Raw genomic sequence first — 19,627 nt, 5'->3', positions numbered from 1 at the left:
ACAAGATGGTTGGATGGGAAACGCAGAGAAATTCCCCTTGCCCATGTATACCAAGAGAGATACGCAAGGATGGGCACAAGTTACAATGCATAGATGCTTGCAACATTCAATAGAGAAGACCACCTATCCTCCAAAACCATCCCCAATCTTCCAAATTTAGAGACTTGTAAGAAAAATGTATGAATCCCATTCCCCACTTGTTGCCTTTCTCCAAGTAGCAAATGGGCAGCCAACAATGTTTTTCCCTGCAGAATGTTAGTAAAAGTGACATGCTGCTTCTAGACGTGAAACTGTACTGTGACCCCTGCCCCCGGCCTCTTCTTGGCAAATCTGACAACTCTATAGGTCCCTTTGGCAGAACAGTGCATAGAAATGGAAGACCTTTGCTTCCATGTGTGGTCCTGCAAAGGAGAGCAACCTAGTAACCAGGGACACCTATCTGAAGCCACTGACGATGTGAGAAATCTGTCTGTTGGAACATTCTTGTTTCTGCAAGCAGCTCTAGTACACTCTACCACACCACCTTATCTGTTCAGAATGACAACTGACTAGTAATGTAGCCACACATTGTGGTACACAAGCTAAAAATTTAATAAGGACTTCTAATAATTACAAATAAATCTCAAAAGTACTGGTGTCTGGGAAAGCAATATTTAGAACAAGCTTATTGTGTGTGTGTGTGTGTGTGTGTGTGCGCAGATATAAGAAACACAACACATAGAATAGGATCCAGAAGGATTTCGTCTGAACTTTCATGTTTATTTTTCAGTACTGAGGACTGTACCTAGGAGCTTTTTTTCCCTTGGTACTCCAACACTCTACCACTAATTTACATCCCCTTTTTTTTTTTTTTGAGATAGTTTATAATATGGCAAAGTGGCCTTGAACTCACTCTTGAACTTGGCAGTCTTCAGCCTCTCTCAGGTAGCTAGCTGATATCACCCAGTGCAGTTCCCATTTTATTTCTGAACAAGGATAAGGAGTTGTAGCTTCTTATACTTCAGAAAATAACTTTAAAATTTTATAGTAGCTGGGTGCAGTGGCTCATGCCTATAAGGGTAACACCCAGAATGATGATGAAGGTGGATTTTCCATGAGTTCAAGGCCACATAATGGCTACATAATGAATTTCAGGACAACCTTGGCTATCAAGTGAGACCCTGTCCAAAAAAAAAAGAGAAACATAATAAAGTTTACAACGAAAAGAGTATCTCTCCTACCGCCTTCTTAATGTTTTAGCTATTTCCCTCATTGCACACCTCTTACCAGTTTCACCTACCCCTTTTTTACCCAACTCTAATCATTCACCAGCACTACTTTAGACTTTACACTAATTTCACATTTAGTGTATGAGTGTGTGTGTACACGAGTGCATCTGAGCACCTGTACCATGATGTCCCACGTAGAGGCGAAGGGACAACTTTCGGGATTCTGTTCTCTCCTCTACAATGGTTTCTGGTGGTCAGACTCAGGTTATAAGGCCTACCTGCAAACACCTTTACCATCCCAAGATATCTCGCTGGTAATACTTTCATATGCATAGTTTGTTTTAAATGACTCCCCTTCCTCTGATTTTAAGGCCTTTACATCAGCACTTGTCTCTTCCTAGTTTGCTCAATAGGCTCTAATACTCAGGTCCAGCTTCTTGTTATTTCTTTAGCATCACCCAGTTTAATTTCCTCCATAAATGGGTTTGCTAACTGAGGTAGTTGTATTTTTAGTATCACAACAGACTGAGGCAGAATTGTGATTTATTGCACTGTGAATCCTATTTTATAACAAATGACCCTGTGTTATCCAGTGGTCTTCCATGGGAACATGTAAGAATCATGAAAAATCTCAAAGTGATTTTCAAGCTGGTCCAGTGTCACTGGCCATTCAACAGCCTCCCCAGTAGACCAAGACTATCGGGGCCTAGCAGTTCCAATTCTTACTTCTCTGACTTATAAATTGCATTGGCTTTATTCTTGATTTGGTGCATGAAGGATGGCCAATGTGGCTTCGGGACATATTCTCGGGACATCTCTTACTCTTTGCCTTAAGGTGTCCTCTCCCTCTAGCTAAGGCTTCTTGATACCATTGTTCCTCCTTCAGTTGCTTTTTCCACTTCTCTAGCTTCCTCTTTATAGACTGTAGCTTGTAGTGTTTCTGAGCCAGATTCATCACTTCCTCCTGTAACTCCTGGAACTCTCTGTTGATGCTAACATTCAGCTCTGAATTCAGCTTCTTAGCCATGGACTCTAAGGTCTGGGCCTCTTGCTTAAGCTCGCTGGAGGTGTATTCTCCCACCTGAGGCAGTTTTAGTGTGTGCAGCTCTCTGTAGAGGCACGCCTTAAGCTGCAGGAATTCCAAGCATGCCTGATGGGCCTTCAAGGCTGTCTCGGCTTTCATGGCCTCTAGTTCCTTCTGTAACGCCTGGATTCTCATCTCCTGGTTCTCCTTTACCAAGGAAATGTGCTTCAGTGACTGAATCTGTTGTGCCAGCTCGAATTGGGTGTGTTTCCTCTTCAAGATCTCTGTTTGAAGGTCTGCATTTTTCTGGGCAAATTTGGACATCAGTTCTTGCTTCTGTCTCTTAATCTCCCCACATTCCTGAGAATACTCATTCCAGTGGTCCTCGTGTTTCTTTTTACACTGCTCATTCCATTTTTTTAGAAATTCCACAATGTATCTGTTCTCATTCTCTAGATAGAGCCCCTGCTCTTGGAGAAACCTGCTGTTTTGTAGCAGGCTTTCCTGCCGGAGCCGAGCCTTCTTTATATTTTTGTTCAGTAGCTCTAGTGCCTTAATTGTCCTTTCTACTTTTCTCTCCAATTTTGTTAGCCTCTCTGGCTTGAAAAATTCACTTAGAATAGAAAGACACGTTGGTGGTTGGGAAGAATCTTTCGGACTCTGAGCTAACCTGGAGGAGGAACAAAGGAAACACTCCTTTATCAGTTCTTTAAACACAATTGAGAAAATAATAACTGGAAACTAATACAGACCCTTGTCTTGTATTCTTACAACAAACAAAGAAAACTTTGGGTTTCTGTTGTGGATATAAACATGTTTTTGTTTTGGTCCCAAGTGTGAGATGTGGGACTGATTCAGATGATCCACAGCAGCAGACTCTTTGCCTTGTGTGGGTTCTGAAAGGAGCTCTTTGCCAGTTGCAGATAGTTTAAATCTGAGGACTCTGGAGAGTGAGAGCACAGAGCACAGAGAGTGAGATCAGAGAAGAACTATGCTGCTCCTGCTTCCCCCTTGCTTCTCCTGGTGGCTGTTATGAGACAATAAGTTGTGCAATCTCCTTTTGTGAAACAAGAATTGGACTGGCTCCAAGGAACCCGAAGACCCTGACCAGCAGGAAGCAGCTACCTAAAAGAACTATGCTCCCTCTCCCACTAACCCTTTCTCTCTCCTAACTGCTGTTGGGGTTTTGGAAAGGACTGGGTGGCGTAGGGGAAAAAAGATAAAAGAAATGTATTATAAAAGAGTTATTAAAAAAGCATGCCACCAGGTTTCCATCATGCTCAGATAGTGCCAGTGCTACTTCAATTTTTGTGAATTCAAGAACATTAAGAGTTATCTGGCCAGAGAAATGACATTGAGAAGATGACTCCATCAAGTTGTCTGTAGAAATCTAGAGGGTTTTGTTTTAAATTAAAGATTGATGTGGGTGGGCTCAGCTAACAGGGGCAAGATGGCACCCCTAGGCAGGAGGTCCTGATTTGAAGAAGAAGAAGAAGAAGAAGAAGAAGAAGAAGAAGAAGAAGAAGAAAGAAGAGCTGGCCAAGCAAGTCAATGAATGAGCAGTGTACTTCCATGGCTCCTACTCCAGGTCCAGCCTCAAGGTTCCTGTCTTGAGTTCCTGCCCTAACTTCTTTGGATGATAAACTGTGATACAGAAGTGTAAGGTTAAATAAATCTTTCCCTCCCTGGGGCTGCTTTTGGTTATGGTGTTTCATCAGAGCAATAGAAACCCTAATTAAGCATCTCACGAAACATGATGCTCAATGATTAGGCTATGCAGGCTGGTTGGACAATAAACATCTGGGATCTACCTATTTCTATGTCCTAATCCTAATGTTAGGAGTTCCAGGAATGTGCTGCCTTACCCAGCTTTATAAGTGGGTGTTGGTGATCTGAATTCAGATCCTCATGCCACGCAGGTGGCAGATACCTGAGCCACTGAGCTGTCTCCCAGGCCCTCCCTCTTCCATCATTTTTACCAAGCTTAGGAGACCTTCCATTCACATCAATCTCCCCCCTCTTAGTACCTACCTGGTTCCAGAACTCAGATGTTTATCAGGGTGAATTTTGGGCTTACTGATGGTCTTTGCCAAAGAACTTGTACCAGGTGTCTGCTCTTGGGGAACACAATTTTCATAAGGTGTCTTTACTTTGGGGTCAACATGATGCAACCTTGCACAGCAAGAGTTGTCATGGCATACTTTCTTAGTCTGAACTACTAAATTAGTCCTTGGAAATTGTCTGGACTTGTCCCCAGACCTGGGACTTCTGTCTTTTGAAATGCAGTTACCCTGCTCTTGGGATTCCATCTCTTGTCCCACTTCTGAGAGTGAGACATCCAACCTCACACATCCAATCCTATTACCTCCAATCCTCTTTCAGGCACCCTCCACACCCTCTCAATTGTCCAACCCTCCCATTTCTCAGGCACTATCATCAGTTAGCAGGATCAGGCTGAAACCCATATAAACCCCAATGGCCTACCACTGTATCCTCTTACTCAGATTGGGGTCAAATTTTCCCTGCACAGTGATCTCATGTAATGTCACAGAAGTCTCTCTAGTGATTTGGTGTCTCTATGGTGAGGGGCTGAACTGCAACTTCTGCTGAGTCTGAAACTTCATGGGACCTCACCTAAGATCATTGTGAGTCTGTTGGTATTGGGAATGGCAGGAGCCCAGAACTACCTTTTAGAAATGACTACCTACTCAGTAGGAGCCTCATGAGGCAGGAGGAAGGTCAGAGCTGAGGAGAGGAGTCTTTGGGGTGGAGAGTCCAGGTGTTTGCTTTCTGGGTAACTTGACTAGCACTCCAGTTCTTTTCCCTGGGAAACCTGGGACCTTATCTTGGGTCAGAGTTAGCTTCTGCATAAGCCCAATGCACAGCTGGTGTAACTGTTTTTGTTGTACACTGTCTTGAGGATGAAATGAACAGATTCTTAAAAGCCAGGTCATAAGAGGAAGCCTTGACTTGAATACAGAGAAAGCTGTCAAGTTAGCAGTGAAGACTTTCCACTGCAGGACCTACCACATTCTGGGAATGAACAAAGGTGGGCAGTGGTGACGAAGGCCTTTAATCCCAGCACTTGGGAAGCAGGAGCAGGCAGCTCTGTGAATTTGAGGCCAGCCTGGTCTACAGACTGAGTTATAGGACAACCATGGGCTACACAGAGAACCAGTCTTGAAAAAATAAGTGTAAAGAAACACCTGTATTCAAACAGAAAGCAAGTAAGGAGATGACTAAGAGTTAGGGAGATGCTGTTCGGTGGATAATCAAGCTAGCTTTTGATCTGAGAGTTGAATGTTGAACACAGGTGTAGCACATGGAATAGATAATCAGGCAGAAACAAAGAGTGCAAACTTTAGGTGTGGTCAGGAAAGGAATGGGGTTTGGCTCCAGGGGCTTGCCCATCTAGGTTATAATTCTACCACTGAATTATGTCCCTAGCCCCATTTTCCCTCTGTTGTTTCACCTGCCCTCAGTTTTCATCTCTTCTCATTCACTTTTTAAAGATTTCGTTTTATTTACGTGTTTATGTGTAGACAGACTTGCTTTTCAGTAATCACACTTTACCTTGCCTGTGGAGACCAGAGAGGGTGTGGGAACCACACACACCCACACAATTTTTAAAGTTTAAGTGAATGAAAGGGGCTGGGGATGTAGCTCAGCTGTCAGGAGTGCTTACCTGGTGTACAGAATCCTGAGAACAAGCTCTAGCGCCAAATAATGCTTGGGGTAGTAGCACACACCTGTAATCCCAACACTCTGGAGGTGGAGGCAGGAGGACCAGCGATTCTAGGATTTCCTCTTTCTGTATAGCAAGTTCAAGGCCAGCCTAGGATACGTGAGAACAAAGAACAAAAAACTTTTTTTTTCCTTTTTTAATGTAAATGAAGGGCTGGAGAGAGGGCCCAGTGGCTGAGAGCACTTGCTGCTCTTGCAGGGCACCTGGGTTCAGTTCTGAGAACCCACATGGCGGCTTTAGGAAACATCCACGGGAACTGGGGAACTGGCCGTATGTGGGTGTTACTGCAGTATCGGATCAGCACTTGGCACCCTCTGTGATGGGTGCGCTTTCAGAACTGCACCGTGTAACACTTCCTTAATGGTTTTCTTGAGCCAAATGTGTCTTGACTGACACACCCAGACAGACTGACACATTCACCTGGCCAGCTTGGGGCAATCATCACGAGGACCTTGTGACTATTCTTGAATCTGAGTTTGAGCCCTAAAATCCACATGGTGGAAGGTGAGGACTGACTTCCATACATTGTCCTCTGACCACCAAATGCTCACTGTAGAGCCTGAGCACACACGTGTGCTTGTGTACACACACATATTTAATCACTCCATATTATACATATTGCCATGCCTAGCATCCAGGTGTCTTTCAAAAGGACTATAAATGTCACTAGTGTCACACACACACACACACACAATTTTTGTTGTTGTTTTTCAAGACAGGATTTCTCTGTGTAGCCTTGGCTGTCCTGGATACTCTTTGTAGACCAGGCTGGCCTTGAACTCAGATCTGCATGCCTCTGCCTTTGCAGTTGTAGAATTACAGGCAAGTGCCACCACACCCAGTGTCGCTTGCTATGAATAGAAGAAATCCTGAGTTGTATAGAAATCTTTTTGCAATGACTTATTTTAATTTTCTGAGTGTTTTGCATGGATGTCTGATGGAGGCTTAGTAATATATATAGTAATTGTGCTGGTTAGGTTTTTGTCAACTTGACACAGCTTAGGTCATCTGGGAAGAGGGAACCTCAACTAAGAAAATATCTCTATCAGAATGGCCTATAGGCAAGTCTTTGGGAACATTTTCTTAGTTAATAATTGAGGTGCGAGGGTCCCCACTGTGGGTGGGGCCAGCCCAGGTCAAGTGGTCCTGAATTGCATAAAAAACAAAACAAAACAATAATAACCCAAGCTGAGCAAACCATGATGAACAAGGAAGCAGCAGTCCTCTATGGCCTTTTGCTTCAGTTTCTGCAGCCAGGTTCCTGCCTTGGCCTCCTGTCCCGGCTTCCCCTCACGAAGGACTAAAAGCTGTAGAATAAAATAAACCGTTTCCTCCCCACGTTGCTTTCAGTCACTGTGTTTAGCACATCAACAGAAACCAAACTAGGATAGTATCCCACTATGTGACTATTACATTTTATCTATCTAGAAGGATGGAAAAGATAATGGAGTAGATTTTAAAAAAGAAAAAAGAAGCACACATGCTAGTCTGAAAAGTTCTTGCTTAGCAAATAGCCCTCCTTCAAAAGCTGACTCACTTCTGTTTTGAACACTTCTATCCTATGGAGCATCTTCTCTACTGCACCTAACTGGCCAAGCAGAAAGAACTGCATGGTATACTGTGCTCCTTTCCCATTAAAAGGAATTTATTTAGGCACACCTTTGGAGGTATTAACCTTTCAGACATGCAGGATGTGGCAGGCCAGAAAAGCTTGCATCATGGCGCCAGAAAGCAGGAGTGAATCTAGATGAGAACGTTCTCCCCAGTGCTAGGGACCAACCAGGCTCGTGTACATGCTGGTCACCCATTAATCAGAGCTACATCCCTCTTTTTTTTTTTTTCTTTTTTTTTTTTGAGACAGGGTTTCTCTGTGTAGTTGGCTGTGGTACTTTGTAGACCAGGATGGCCTCGAACTCCCAGAGATCTGCCTGCCTCTGCCTCCCCAGGGGTGGGATTAAAGGTGTGTGTCCCCACGCCTGGCTACATCCCTCTCTTACATAGTCTTCAAAGCACACACATTACTTCTACAGATTCCAACAGACTACTGGCTACTCACTCATTTGCCATATGAAGGGCTGAAAGAACAACAAGAAAGAAATGAGGAGTCTGGCCAGTGTCCTACTAGGCCGTGTTTTGTGAAGACGAGAACAGATTTGGTGGACAAGTGGTAGTTCCTGATGAACATGTTGAGCGTCTCTGCACTGTGCACCTCATCATTCCTGTGCAACCTCCCACACAAGTGGGCACATAGCTGGGACTGGATCTTATTCTCACGGTGCATGTTCAGCATTATTACTACTGCCAAATCATTTTCAAAGTATCTATATAAATTTCATCACACACACACACACACGTGTATACCGAATACTGCCATCCTTCGTTATATTATATGAATTTTAAAAACTGAATAGCATGACTAGGACAGTCTACACAAGTCTTGTTGATTCCTGGCCTTGTGAAAGAAAAGGAAAGGGCCTGCTACAAAAGATCCACAGCAAACAGGCCATATCCCTGCACCAGCTCCCTTTTGTTGCAGTCGTTGAGACCAGAAGGTTTTAGGAGCCAAGGAATTACTGAAGTGACCTTTAACTCCCCCCAGTTCTCAGCCATCTTCTGAGTCCCGTGTGGTGTCAGCAAGGTGTCCGACAGCAGGGCAGCAGCAGAGAACCAGAGACTTTCTAAGTGAGTTATTTTATTTGCCATTGCCAAGTATTCTCCAAGTCCTTGTCACCAGAACATAACATAGCTTATTTCTCCTCCTCCACAGCCCTCACCCTACTACAGGAGCTCGAAGGGTGTAAGCAGGAATTAAAAATAAAAACAGCACAGACACATCATTTTCTCGACTTGTTTCAAAATGACCCCTTCTGGAAGTGCCCAATTCAAGTTTTAATGCCCCATTATTGAAAAGTGGTCTTCACAAAGCACACATGATAAAGCTATTTAGAGGAGCACAGAGAACAGAGACTTCAAGGGTAGCAAACAGCCTTTCAGAGTTTGAAAAGGTAGTATTTGTCCATATCAAGGCTACCTTGTAAGTGGCATATGTCATACAATAGGCAGGAATATAGAAGAACAATATTTACACAAAAAGAGGAAGAGAAACCAGAAACACAATAACAAGGCTACTTACTCTAACTCATGTTCCAAAGATACCGCCTTCACAGGGAAGAAGCCCACTGACCACCACCAGACAAGCATGAGGTACAGAGACCATTCTTTCCAGCTCCAGAGAAATATCTACATCTGGTGTCAAAGTCTCACAATATAAAGCAGATAGAACTCCATATACAAACAGTAGGACAGTATTCTCAGAACATTCAGACAGGTGGGTTAGTGCCATGAAGGAGGACTTAGTGGGTGTGGCCTAACAAGTGAGGTAAGTGCAAGGGAGAGGGAGAGCACACCTTGCTTTGCAACCTCAGCGGCATTTCCAGGTATCAGGGCACCAGCAAGGGACCGAGTCATTTCTCCATCCTTAACACCAAGGAGTCAAAATCAAGCTTTGGGGTAGTGATTCTGGCAACCTAGGAGGGTAGGACAGTGTTTATGCCACTGCCCTTCCCTTCCTTCTTATCTTAGTGTTTGGGACATAGACTCCAAGGGCTGTGTTTCCGTGCCTGTGGGTCAACTTCGTCCCTGCTCCAAGAGCAATTGTAGTGAGCTCCTAGCTTATTCATGCTAAGTCATTTTCTTCCTCTCAACAGTAAAACCAAATTATATACAAGCAGCCTCCCTCAGATTCTGCTTCCCAGGGTTCAGGGCTACACTGTAACAAAAAATGACAATTCTGCTTTCCAGTCCTCTTATGTCACAAACACAAGGATAAAACTTGTCATGGCTTTAAAAAAAAAAAAAAATTGGTTTGGAACTGTTTTGTAAGCTAGGTGATGGAACAGCCACTAAATCAACAGAGAATTCCAAGAACATCTGTAATCCAGACAGGAAAGAACAAAGAAAACCAGCTAATGATTTCTTTCTTAAACTTGCACAGGGCCGGCGCCTGCCACTGCTTTTTCAGGGGAGCTCCTTGGGAATATGAACCTGCTAAGGCAGGGCGGGATGAGAGTGAACTAGTCAGGAAGACCATGAAATTTATACAGAGGAGCTGAGAGCCACAGCCCCACAGCCACAGCTCAAAGCATCTTCAGCCAGCCCACGACTCAGGGCCCCTGCACGTGTCCCCATGCCACCTGCACCACATCCACTCTCCTAGGAGCGCTCTCAGCGGCTGCCTACTTCCTCCCTCGTTTGTGAGTGGTCTTGGTGGGCTCGGCTTTCTGGGACGGTGCTAGGACTGGCTCCTGCTCTGATCCTTTACATAAGGTAGACACTACCAGTTCCTCGTTCCCGCCCTCCTCCTTCCCTGCCCTTGGCTCTGCCTGGCCCTCTGGAGGCTCAGTTCGAGGCTGCTGCTGCCTCCTCAGCGACCGTCGGCTCCCGTGCTGCTGCCGCTGCTTCTCTTCTTCCTGCTGCCGCTGCTTTATCTTCATCAGCTTCTCAAAGCTTTTGGTGGTTGTCGGGTTTACAACAAACCAGTCCTAAAGAGCAACAGCAGACATGGGACCACGTAAAAAACATCATGAAGGACAAAATGAAGGGACAGGAAGAATGGGGAAGGCTGTGTTAGGTATACAGTGCAGGAGGGACGGGAGCACATGGGCCTTAGAGCTCCATTTTTGAATGAGTATTGTGTATATGATTCTGTGTAGTTTAATATGTGATCCACATACAGGCGTGGTGGTGCATGCCTGGAATCTTAGTACATACAAGCCAGAGGCAGAAGGATCATTTTCAGAGACGCAGCTGGTCTGAGGGCAGAGACTGCTTAAAAGATCTTGTCTCAAAACCCCAAAACCTGGGCTGCAGAGGCAGCTCAGCAATTAAGAGCGTGCTGTGCTCTTCCAGAGGACCCAGGTTCTGGTCCCAGCTAACACTGGACAGCTCACAACCACCTCATTAGAATATCTACTCACTGGAAAAAGCTAGGACAAAGGAGCACTACTGTAGGCAGAGGAGCACTACCAGAGGACGGATCAGTGAGGCCCCAAGTGTGCATAAATGTATGTGATGAATTTTTTGAAAAAATTAATGGAAACAAATAAGGAAAGTGAAGTCTAGCGAATACATGATGAAGGGGACAGCTGCTATTCTTAATGAGCTCTTGCAAGTGCAAATTGATATGCCTTCAGTGAAGAACACACACCAAGACTTGGATGCAGAACACGTCAAATACCTCACTACTGCTTATTTCTTTTTTCAGACAGGGCCTGATGGGGCTGAGGCTAGCCTGCCAGGGTTAGGTGTACACCAAGATCTCACCATCATAGTAAAAGCAACATTCCAGATACTGGGCTAAATAACTGATTTTGCATGTTGTCACTCTGTTGTTTTTCCTTTTCTTTTGTGGTGCTGAGTTGTACAGCCCAGGTGAACTCAAAACCTGTGATGCTCTTGCCTTAGCATATGCAGGGGCTGGGATTATGGGTGTGCACCACCACATTCAGCTCACATGTTTAAGTCCTGAGAACATGTATACCTACAATGATAGCACGATGACCCTGAATTGCTGATCCATCTGCCTCTACCTTCCGAATGCTACAATATCAGGCATTTGCAACCAGGCCAAGTATAATGTAAAGTAAGCTCTCTGATTCATAGATTTTTTATGCAATAATATAAACAGCATTAAAAACTAGTTGTTGGAGGACTGGAGATACAGCTCAGTGGTTAGGAGCACTGGCTGCTCATGCAGAAGACCCAGTATCTACATGGTGGCTCACAACCATCTGTAATTACAGTTCCAGGGGAGCTGCTGCCCTCTTCTGGCCACCAAGGGCAACAGGCACCCTCACAGTACAGACCTAATCAGGCAAAACATTCATGTACATTAAAATGCTGTAAAACAAGATCAAACATTTAAGTGCAGTCTGGTTCCCAAGTGCTTCACTTAATCAAAGTTAAGAGAATTATAGGGGCTCAAAGATGCCCAGCCACAGTGAGCTCGAGAATCTTCACAGAAAATACATTTGCATTCATCTAATTTCAGAGAGCATGCTAACTCTGACAAGTTCTTTTTGCCATTCCTAGTACATGAAGCCAGGGGCAAGGTCCACTTCTTCCAGCTTGAAGATGGACACACAGGATTACACAGACACTAGGAAGCATACCTCGGCATGGACAGAATTGATGTGGTACTTGACACCACTCTCTGACACAAATTCTTTCTGACACAGAAGACATTTGTATTTTCCAGCCACAAAGGTGCCCTGGTTCAAAGACAGAAAGAAAAGAGAATTATGGGTAAATTCAGGAAAACATACCTAAAGGTTGTGCAGTGATTGTGAGAAATGAAATGGGGGAGTCTACCTAATTAGAAATCATAGGAAATGGTCCAAAATGGCAATTTGTTTTACAAAACCCAGCTAAGACAGATTCTCACTACTGCACACACGTAGCAATGCCACTTGGAACCATGCACAGCACCGAGACACAGCCTTCTCTACTACCTTTCACCTCACTTTTGGCTTTTCTTGATTTCCTCCCCACAAACAATCAAACACCCCAGGTTCACTAGAGGTGCCCATGGTCCAGTCCTTTCCACTGTGAACCACTGTGGCAAACAGTGCCTTGGAAACCCAGTTACAAGAATCTCATTAGTAATACCTAGCTTAAGAACTCAGAAACTAGGATCAAGATGGCCCTTTCCCGAGCACTGCCACACAGATCTGGCTGAGATACCTACAAAGCCATTGGTACCTTGAACTGAGACTTCCCTCTCCCCTCCTGAAGCTGTTAGTGCTCATTTTGTGTGAGGAAAAACTTCTGAATGGGCCTGGAAAGTGGCAGCATTTCCCATGGCTTGTGGGCTGTAAGGCACTTAGGTCACCATGGAAAAGATTCAGAGAGGTCAATGGGTGTTAGCCTGATATCCTGCCCTGTCCCCCATCCCTTGAGGCCAGTAGCGTTCAGATGGGTTTGGAGGATGCTCACCAGTCCAAACAACTTCTTTTTAAGAAGATTATGGCAAAATAAGGGAAGGTAGGTCCAGTGTGTGAGGACCAGGGCAAAAGAAGTAATCTCTGGTTGGGATTCCAAATTCAGACTTTTTTCTTCAAATTCCTTCAACGAGTATGACATGACTTTGTTGACCTTTTCTGTACCCTGGATGCACCTACTACCCCACCCAACAGAAAGAATGCCCATGATACTGAGGTTAAAGGCAGCCTCTGAAGATGATGGTCAACAAGATGGCTGGCTGTTCAGCCAGACTACTGGAGAGAACACATTAAGATAGTAAACTGAAAATATTACAAACCAATGTACAAGAGCCCAGGTGAGCCTTAAGGCCAGATACACTACTGTAGACAGCCTCACAGCCCTGAAAAAGAGAAGCAACAAGTGAGGACTGAACCACACAGAACCCTTCTCTTAGCAATATAGTCATTTTCACTTCCATATTTGGAGGTAGAAGATCAATAGCCAGTGCCACAAACCAAATTACACACACACACACACACACACATACACACACACACACACACACACACACGGCACGGGGGCAAAAAGGAAACAAAAGAAAAGACAATAAAGAGGGTGAACAAGGCTCGAGGGAAGTTTGAGCTGTTTCTTCCCAGGCCTCTCTCTGACGCTCAACAGAACACTATTTCAGAGTTATATTTTAACTACATTTTATTTAGTATAAACATATCAACTACATTTGTATTTATTTCTTCCAAAAGGACTACACTATCAGCCCTGGTACCAATTTTAAAGATAGTGGTGAATCTTTAAATTAAAATCTTTAAATAAATTTCTGCCACTCTATCACAAGAGGGAGAGTCCATTCATCCTTTTCTTTGAGTCTGGGTTAATCCTCCTGTAACGGTCTGAGTAAGAAATGTTCCCCAAGGACTTTTGCCTTAGTCACTGTTCTATTCCTAAGGAGAAACACCACTGACTGAGGCAACTTATAAAAGAAAGCATTTGATTAGGGGATTCCCTACAGTTTCAGAGGCCATAGGCATCATGGTAGGAAGGATGGCAGCAGGCAGGCATGGTGCTGAAGAAGTAGCCGAGAGCTTATATTAGCCACAAACTGGAAGCAGAGCTGGCGCTAACTGGGAAGGGCATGGGAAACCTCCAAGCCTGCCTCCCTGCCCCAGTCACACACCTCCTCCAGCAAGGCCACATCTCCTAATCCTTTCCAGCCTGCCACCTGGGAACTACACATTCAAAGAAATGAACCAGCACAGCTCCCATCCGAATACCTGGTCCCCAGCTGGAGGCACTGTTTGGGGAGGTTGCGGAACCTCTGGGAAGTTGAGCCTTACTGGAGGAAGCACATCGCTGCGGCTGGGATTTAAGCATTCATAGTTTCACTCAACTTCCTGGTTTGCTCTCTGCTTCAAGCTTGCTTTTGAAGATGTGCACTCTTGCTTTCTATTCCCATCGTGATGCCCACCACCTGCTGCTATCCTTCTCCACCACGACAGACTCTCGTCCCATTAGAACCGTGAGCACAAATAGGCTCTTCCTTCTGGTCATGGTGTCATAGCAACAGAGAGGTAACTCATATACCTGTGATGCCTTTGACTAACAGGAAGCTATGGAAGGCTGCTATACAAATTGTGTGATGGGACTGTAAAAGGCTTGAGTCATTTACTTTTGCATCTCAAGTCAGTCACATACATTCCCTACTGGCAATCCAACTATCCTGCAGAGAGAGGCCCTATGGAGGGCCACGCACCCAGCTGAATGTAGCAGTCCGGGACATTCCAGTCCCATCTGAGTGATCACTGGCCCCATGAGTGATCTCAAATGATGCTGTGGAGAGCAGCTAAGCTGTCCTAATGATTCAGGCGGAATCATGGAGGTACCCAATTCTGAGCTAACTAAGTAGCTGCTCCATGCCCCCACTGCAGTTCAAGCACGTTGTCAGGAAGCAATCAGTAATTAATATAGCAGATTCTTAGGAGCATTTACTGATGTGATGAAAGAGTTAGAATCACCTGGTTAGGACACTGGATGCGATGATACTTCTTGATATCCATCTTCCACTTGTGCAGCACTTCCTGGCTGAATGTAGGTAACCCAGGGCGAGTATATTTTAACTAGAACACAAGAAACATTGCATTGCAAGAATCTAGCTCCCAACCAGGACATCCTCAAAGCTTCACACCCACTTTAAAAGGGAGGGAGCATGGTGGTGCATGCCTTTAATCCCAGCACTCAGGAGGCAGAGGCAGGCAGATGTCTGGGAGTTTGAGGCCAGCCTGGTCTACAAAGAGAATTCCAGGACAATCAGGGATACACAGAGAAACCCTGTCTTAGGGAAAAAGAGGGGGGAGGGATTATATTTCTTATCTTCATCATGAATATCTGTGTGTGCCAGTGTGTGGGTTTGTGACTGTGACTGCAGGTGCCTGCAGAGGTCAGAGGAGCACCTTAGATCCTCTGGAGCTTGAGTTCCAGACCGCTGTGAGCTGCTAAATGTGGGTGCTGGGAACAAAACTGGGGTCTTCTGCAAGAGCAGCAAGTATTCTTAACTAGAGAGCTACCATTTCTCCAGCCCCTCAGACCTACTTCTCTAGATGATGTATCTCAGAATCCCCCAAGAACAGTGAATACACAGCAAGAAAAGTCATCTGTAAAGCCTGGCTGCCGATGAAACCTATTTAGTCTTAGACTATTTCCCCATCAGATAACAAGTCTTTCATATGTAGCATTTATTTCATCTGTATTTTAAAAAGGGAAAAGAGCTGATGGCATATACCAGAGAAATACAGAAGCCCATGAGGACCCTATCACAGCACAGAGCTGGTGTGATTTAGAAGCAAGACATCTCCTTAGCAACTAATTTAATTTGCATCTCTTACATCCCTTTGTTAAAGGATGACAGTCAAGAAAGTACTATTTTTAAAATCTACACCATCCTATTGACTAAGTTATACACTATGCAACTATGGAGAAAAAGAATGAGGGTGATCTCTATGAACACTGAAGTGGTTTCCAGGATATACTGTTAAGTGAGCCAAACCAAAGAATAAACATGAATCTAAAGAAAGGAAGAAGGGGATGTAAAAAAAAAAATGCACAAGATTCTGGTAACGGTGCAGGAAGGATAAACAGAAACTAATGAGTGGTTATTTTTTGAAGTGGGAGGGAAAAGGGCAAAATGAGAATGAGAATAATTAGGTAAGTAGTATTGCCCTTTCCAAAACGAAACTGTTCAAGCAGGTCTGCTTTAGAACTATGGCAGCATTCCATACACTGGTGGTTGAATGGCAATGGCCCCACAGGTTCATATTTAATACCTGATCTTATGGTGTTTTGTCATGACAAAAGAAAAGTAACCAAGACACATATACTCAAAACTAAAAGATAATTTAAACTTAATAATATGTCAGGGAACCCCAAAAAATAATGGCAAAGGAACTTGTCAAGATTAAAAAACAACTTTGGAGCACAACATTGCGGCTGTATAAGGCTGGAGATAACACAACCGGAACAACCACGACTCTCCAGCTAGGAGGTGCGTTCTTTGAGAGGTACGTACACACAACTCTGAAACAACCTGATGTTCACGCACTTTAGCAGCACTGACCATGGTATACGAAGACCAAAGCCAGATATTCCACTGCTGGACAAGGAGTGATGAATAGGATAGAGGGCTGGAAAGGAACTGGTCATGTAGGGATGGAATTTAAAGTAGTATGTTTTATAATCCGCACAACCCTGTGTGTGTTCAATGGTGGCAGTAGTAGCGGTAGTTTGAGATGCCCCCCATATTCTCAGGCATTTGAATACCTGGTTTCCCCCCAGGCCCCTCCCCGTTTGTCTGTTTGTTTTCCGAGACAGGGTTTCTCTGTGTAACAAGAGCCCTGGCTGTCCTCAACTTACTTTGCAGACCAGACTGGCCTTGAACTCTCAGAGATTCACCTGCCTCTGCCTCCGGAGTGCTGGGATTAAAGGCTACCACTGCCCAGATGAATACCTGGTTTCAAGATAAATACACTGTTTGGTTAGGTTTAGGAGGTGTGGCCTTATTGGTGAAAGGATGTCACTGGGGCCAGGCTTTGAGGTTTCAAAAGCCTTGCATCATCCCCAGTGAACTGTCTACTGCTTGCAGCTTGAGATATGCGGGCTCCCAGCTGACCCTGATGCCATGCCTCCCTGCCAGGAGAATGATGGACTCTTCACCCTCTGAAAATGTAATCCCAAAATAAACTTCCTCTAAAGTTACCTTAGTCATGGTGTTGTATCAAAGCAATAGAAAAGTAACTAATAATCTCTGTTTGTGTCTGTGTTTGCACAAGCGTGAACACGAACCCATATATATACAGTATGGCTCTGCACTGACAGGATCCAGGAGCAATGAAAGCCAAGTAGGAATGAACATACTTGGCACCCATATCTTCTTTTCTAAATACATTCTCTTAATAGGAACCAGAATTTCTTACAAAAATGGGTAATTTCAAACATGTGGCAGGAAAAATATAAGCAAATCTTTCACTACCTTATGGTATTTAAAATATATATAGGTTGGAAAGTTGGCTCAGAAATTAAGAGCATTGATTAGTCTTTCAGAGGAATGGGGTTCTGTTCCCAGTACATACATAACGAATGATTCACAACTATAATTAACTCAAATCCTAGGAGATCTGTTATCTTCTGGCTTCTACAGGCACCAGGCATGCACGTGATACAAATATATACATGCAGGCAAACACTCACACAGATAAAGTAAATATATTTTTGTTTTGTCATTTTTATTGTTGTTGTTTTGTTTTTTTTTCCCAGGACAGGGTTTCTCTGTATAGCCCTGGTTGTCTTAGACTCACTCTGTAGACCAGACTGGCCTTGAACTCAGATTATCCGCCTGCCTTTGCCCCTTGAGTGCTGGAATTAAGGTGCCACAACACCCAATACATTTTTTAAGTTTAGGTACAACAGAAGAGTTAAGAGTCTACTTGACAGACCTCTGAATACTCAATCAGGGCCTATTGGAGCAGAAAGAGAAATGCTACTAACAATGACTTACAACCAATAGAATAAAATTAAGTATCTAAAAGAGTAAGTCTCTATGCAGAGCAAAAGGTTCTACATTTGCTGATTTATCTGACTGACACTCATGAAGCTTTAGTGTGGGGTGGTAAGATTGCTGAGTAAAGGCACCTACACCAAGCCTCAGAACCCGAGCTTAATCCATGGGACCTGCGTGGTGGAAGGAAAGAACAGACTCCTTCAAGTTGCTCTCTGACATCCACATGCACCCCTCCCCATGAATAAAATATCATTAAAAATATATAAAGACCATGTATGGAAAGTAGTTTTGAGCATCCATAAGATGTTTGAGCATTCATAGATATCATCATTTGTGATATTCATAAAACATCATCATTTTCTAACACTAATTCCTCATGAACTATGAGGAAACACTAATAAATTTTCTGATATTAATAAATTAACATGAAAGATTTTTCTCACAGTACGATTTCAATGAGTAACTATAAAAGTGATGAAAGAAATGAAAGTTTTTCACTAAGTAACACTATGGTATACTTATTGTAGGAAAGGTTTATCAATGAATGTTGACCAAAGTGGGTATAGTATGAGATCTTTAGGTAGGCTTGGTCTCTACCCAAACTGTGCACTAATTAAGAGGACCAGCGTAATCTTATCACTGAGTTACCTGGAGATACAACCTTGTCAGCTGATCAGTTATCACCAGCAGTAAGTTTTCACTGATCAAAGCAGCACCATATACCTTCTGACTGGATGTACCAAGAAGGTCCAACATTGCCTGGGTAGTATTCCTACAAAAACCATATATCCTTCAACCCAAGCTCAAGAGAACACCACATAAATCCACATTGGGAAAACTTCTACAAAACACTGAGTGTCAGTGACACACTGCCTTACCTTCCGGTCATCGGGTACCAGGTCCTGGAGCACCTTCCTCTTGGGCCATTCCTTGGTCAGTTCAGCGGAGGCAAGTTCCTGCAGGTGGTACACAGCTATCTTGGCAGAACGCCGCTGAACTCGGCCTCCACCCTTCGCCTCCAGACTCATCTCCTTTAAACAGTCTGGCTGTCCTGATTCTGGAAAGAAGACCTGCAAAAGAGAGGCATGAAGACAGGGCTGACAAGTGGCTTCAGTCGCAGCCAGTGATTTAAACATGATGCCCTTCTTGGCGGGATAAAATCTGTGGCGCTAGCACAGTCCCCTACCGCACATGAAGGATAAGGTTGTGGGAGACTGATCCCCCAACCCACACTACCACATTAGAAAGACAGGCGCAATGGTGCACTCCTGTATCACACCACTAGAGGAGCTGAGACAGGAGGGTCTCTGGGGCTTTCTGGCTAGCTAGCTGGGGGCTGGGGGAGTTGCTGGGAGCTGGAGGGGCTGAGGGGGGTGCTGGGGGCTGCCTCCACAGTCTAGATGAGAGCATTCAGGGTCTTCCTACAGGCAACAGCAGAGGGCGCGGAGAGGACTGGGCAACACACAAAGAGCTCCAGGTAGAGGACAGGAAGGTCCCTGAGCTTATGTCTAGCCAAAAGATGAAAACATGGGTCTCAGGCTATTATCCTCAATAAATCACACACACACACACACACACACACACACACACACACACACACACAC

The 19,627-nt window shown here is 44.3% G+C and overlaps 2 protein-coding genes across 4 annotated transcripts in view; both read right to left on the bottom strand.

The window, feature by feature from the left end:
* Positions 1-1,914: 1,914 nt before the first annotated feature.
* On the bottom strand, positions 1,915-4,553 carry Ccdc121 (coiled-coil domain containing 121). The gene is made up of 2 exons (XM_055622047.1): positions 4,264-4,553; positions 1,915-2,902 (listed from the first exon to the last, which is right to left on the bottom strand). The coding sequence occupies exons 1-2, from the start codon at positions 4,539-4,541 to the stop codon at positions 1,915-1,917; spliced, it is 1,266 nt and encodes a 421-aa protein (XP_055478022.1). The 5' UTR covers positions 4,542-4,553.
* Positions 4,554-8,649: 4,096 nt separating this feature from the next.
* The window catches only part of Znf512 (zinc finger protein 512), a 31,752-nt gene continuing 20,774 nt past the window's right edge, over positions 8,650-19,627 (bottom strand). For all 3 annotated transcript variants that reach the window (XM_055627100.1, XM_055627091.1, XM_055627109.1), the window contains 5 exons: positions 18,902-19,093; positions 14,989-15,090; positions 13,296-13,358; positions 12,148-12,246; positions 8,650-10,518 (listed from right to left, as the gene is read on the bottom strand). In XM_055627100.1, coding sequence (XP_055483075.1) covers positions 10,213-10,518; positions 12,148-12,246; positions 13,296-13,358; positions 14,989-15,090; positions 18,902-19,093 — 762 coding nt within the window. In that variant the 3' untranslated portion in view covers positions 8,650-10,212. The remainder of the gene's footprint in view (positions 10,519-12,147; positions 12,247-13,295; positions 13,359-14,988; positions 15,091-18,901; positions 19,094-19,627) is intronic.

Source organism: Psammomys obesus, unplaced genomic scaffold (genome assembly GCF_907164565.1).
Source record: "Psammomys obesus unplaced genomic scaffold, mPsaObe1.curated_primary_1811, whole genome shotgun sequence".
Taxonomy (NCBI): Eukaryota; Metazoa; Chordata; class Mammalia; order Rodentia; family Muridae; genus Psammomys; species Psammomys obesus.
This window is presented reverse-complemented; position numbering and strand designations above follow the sequence as displayed.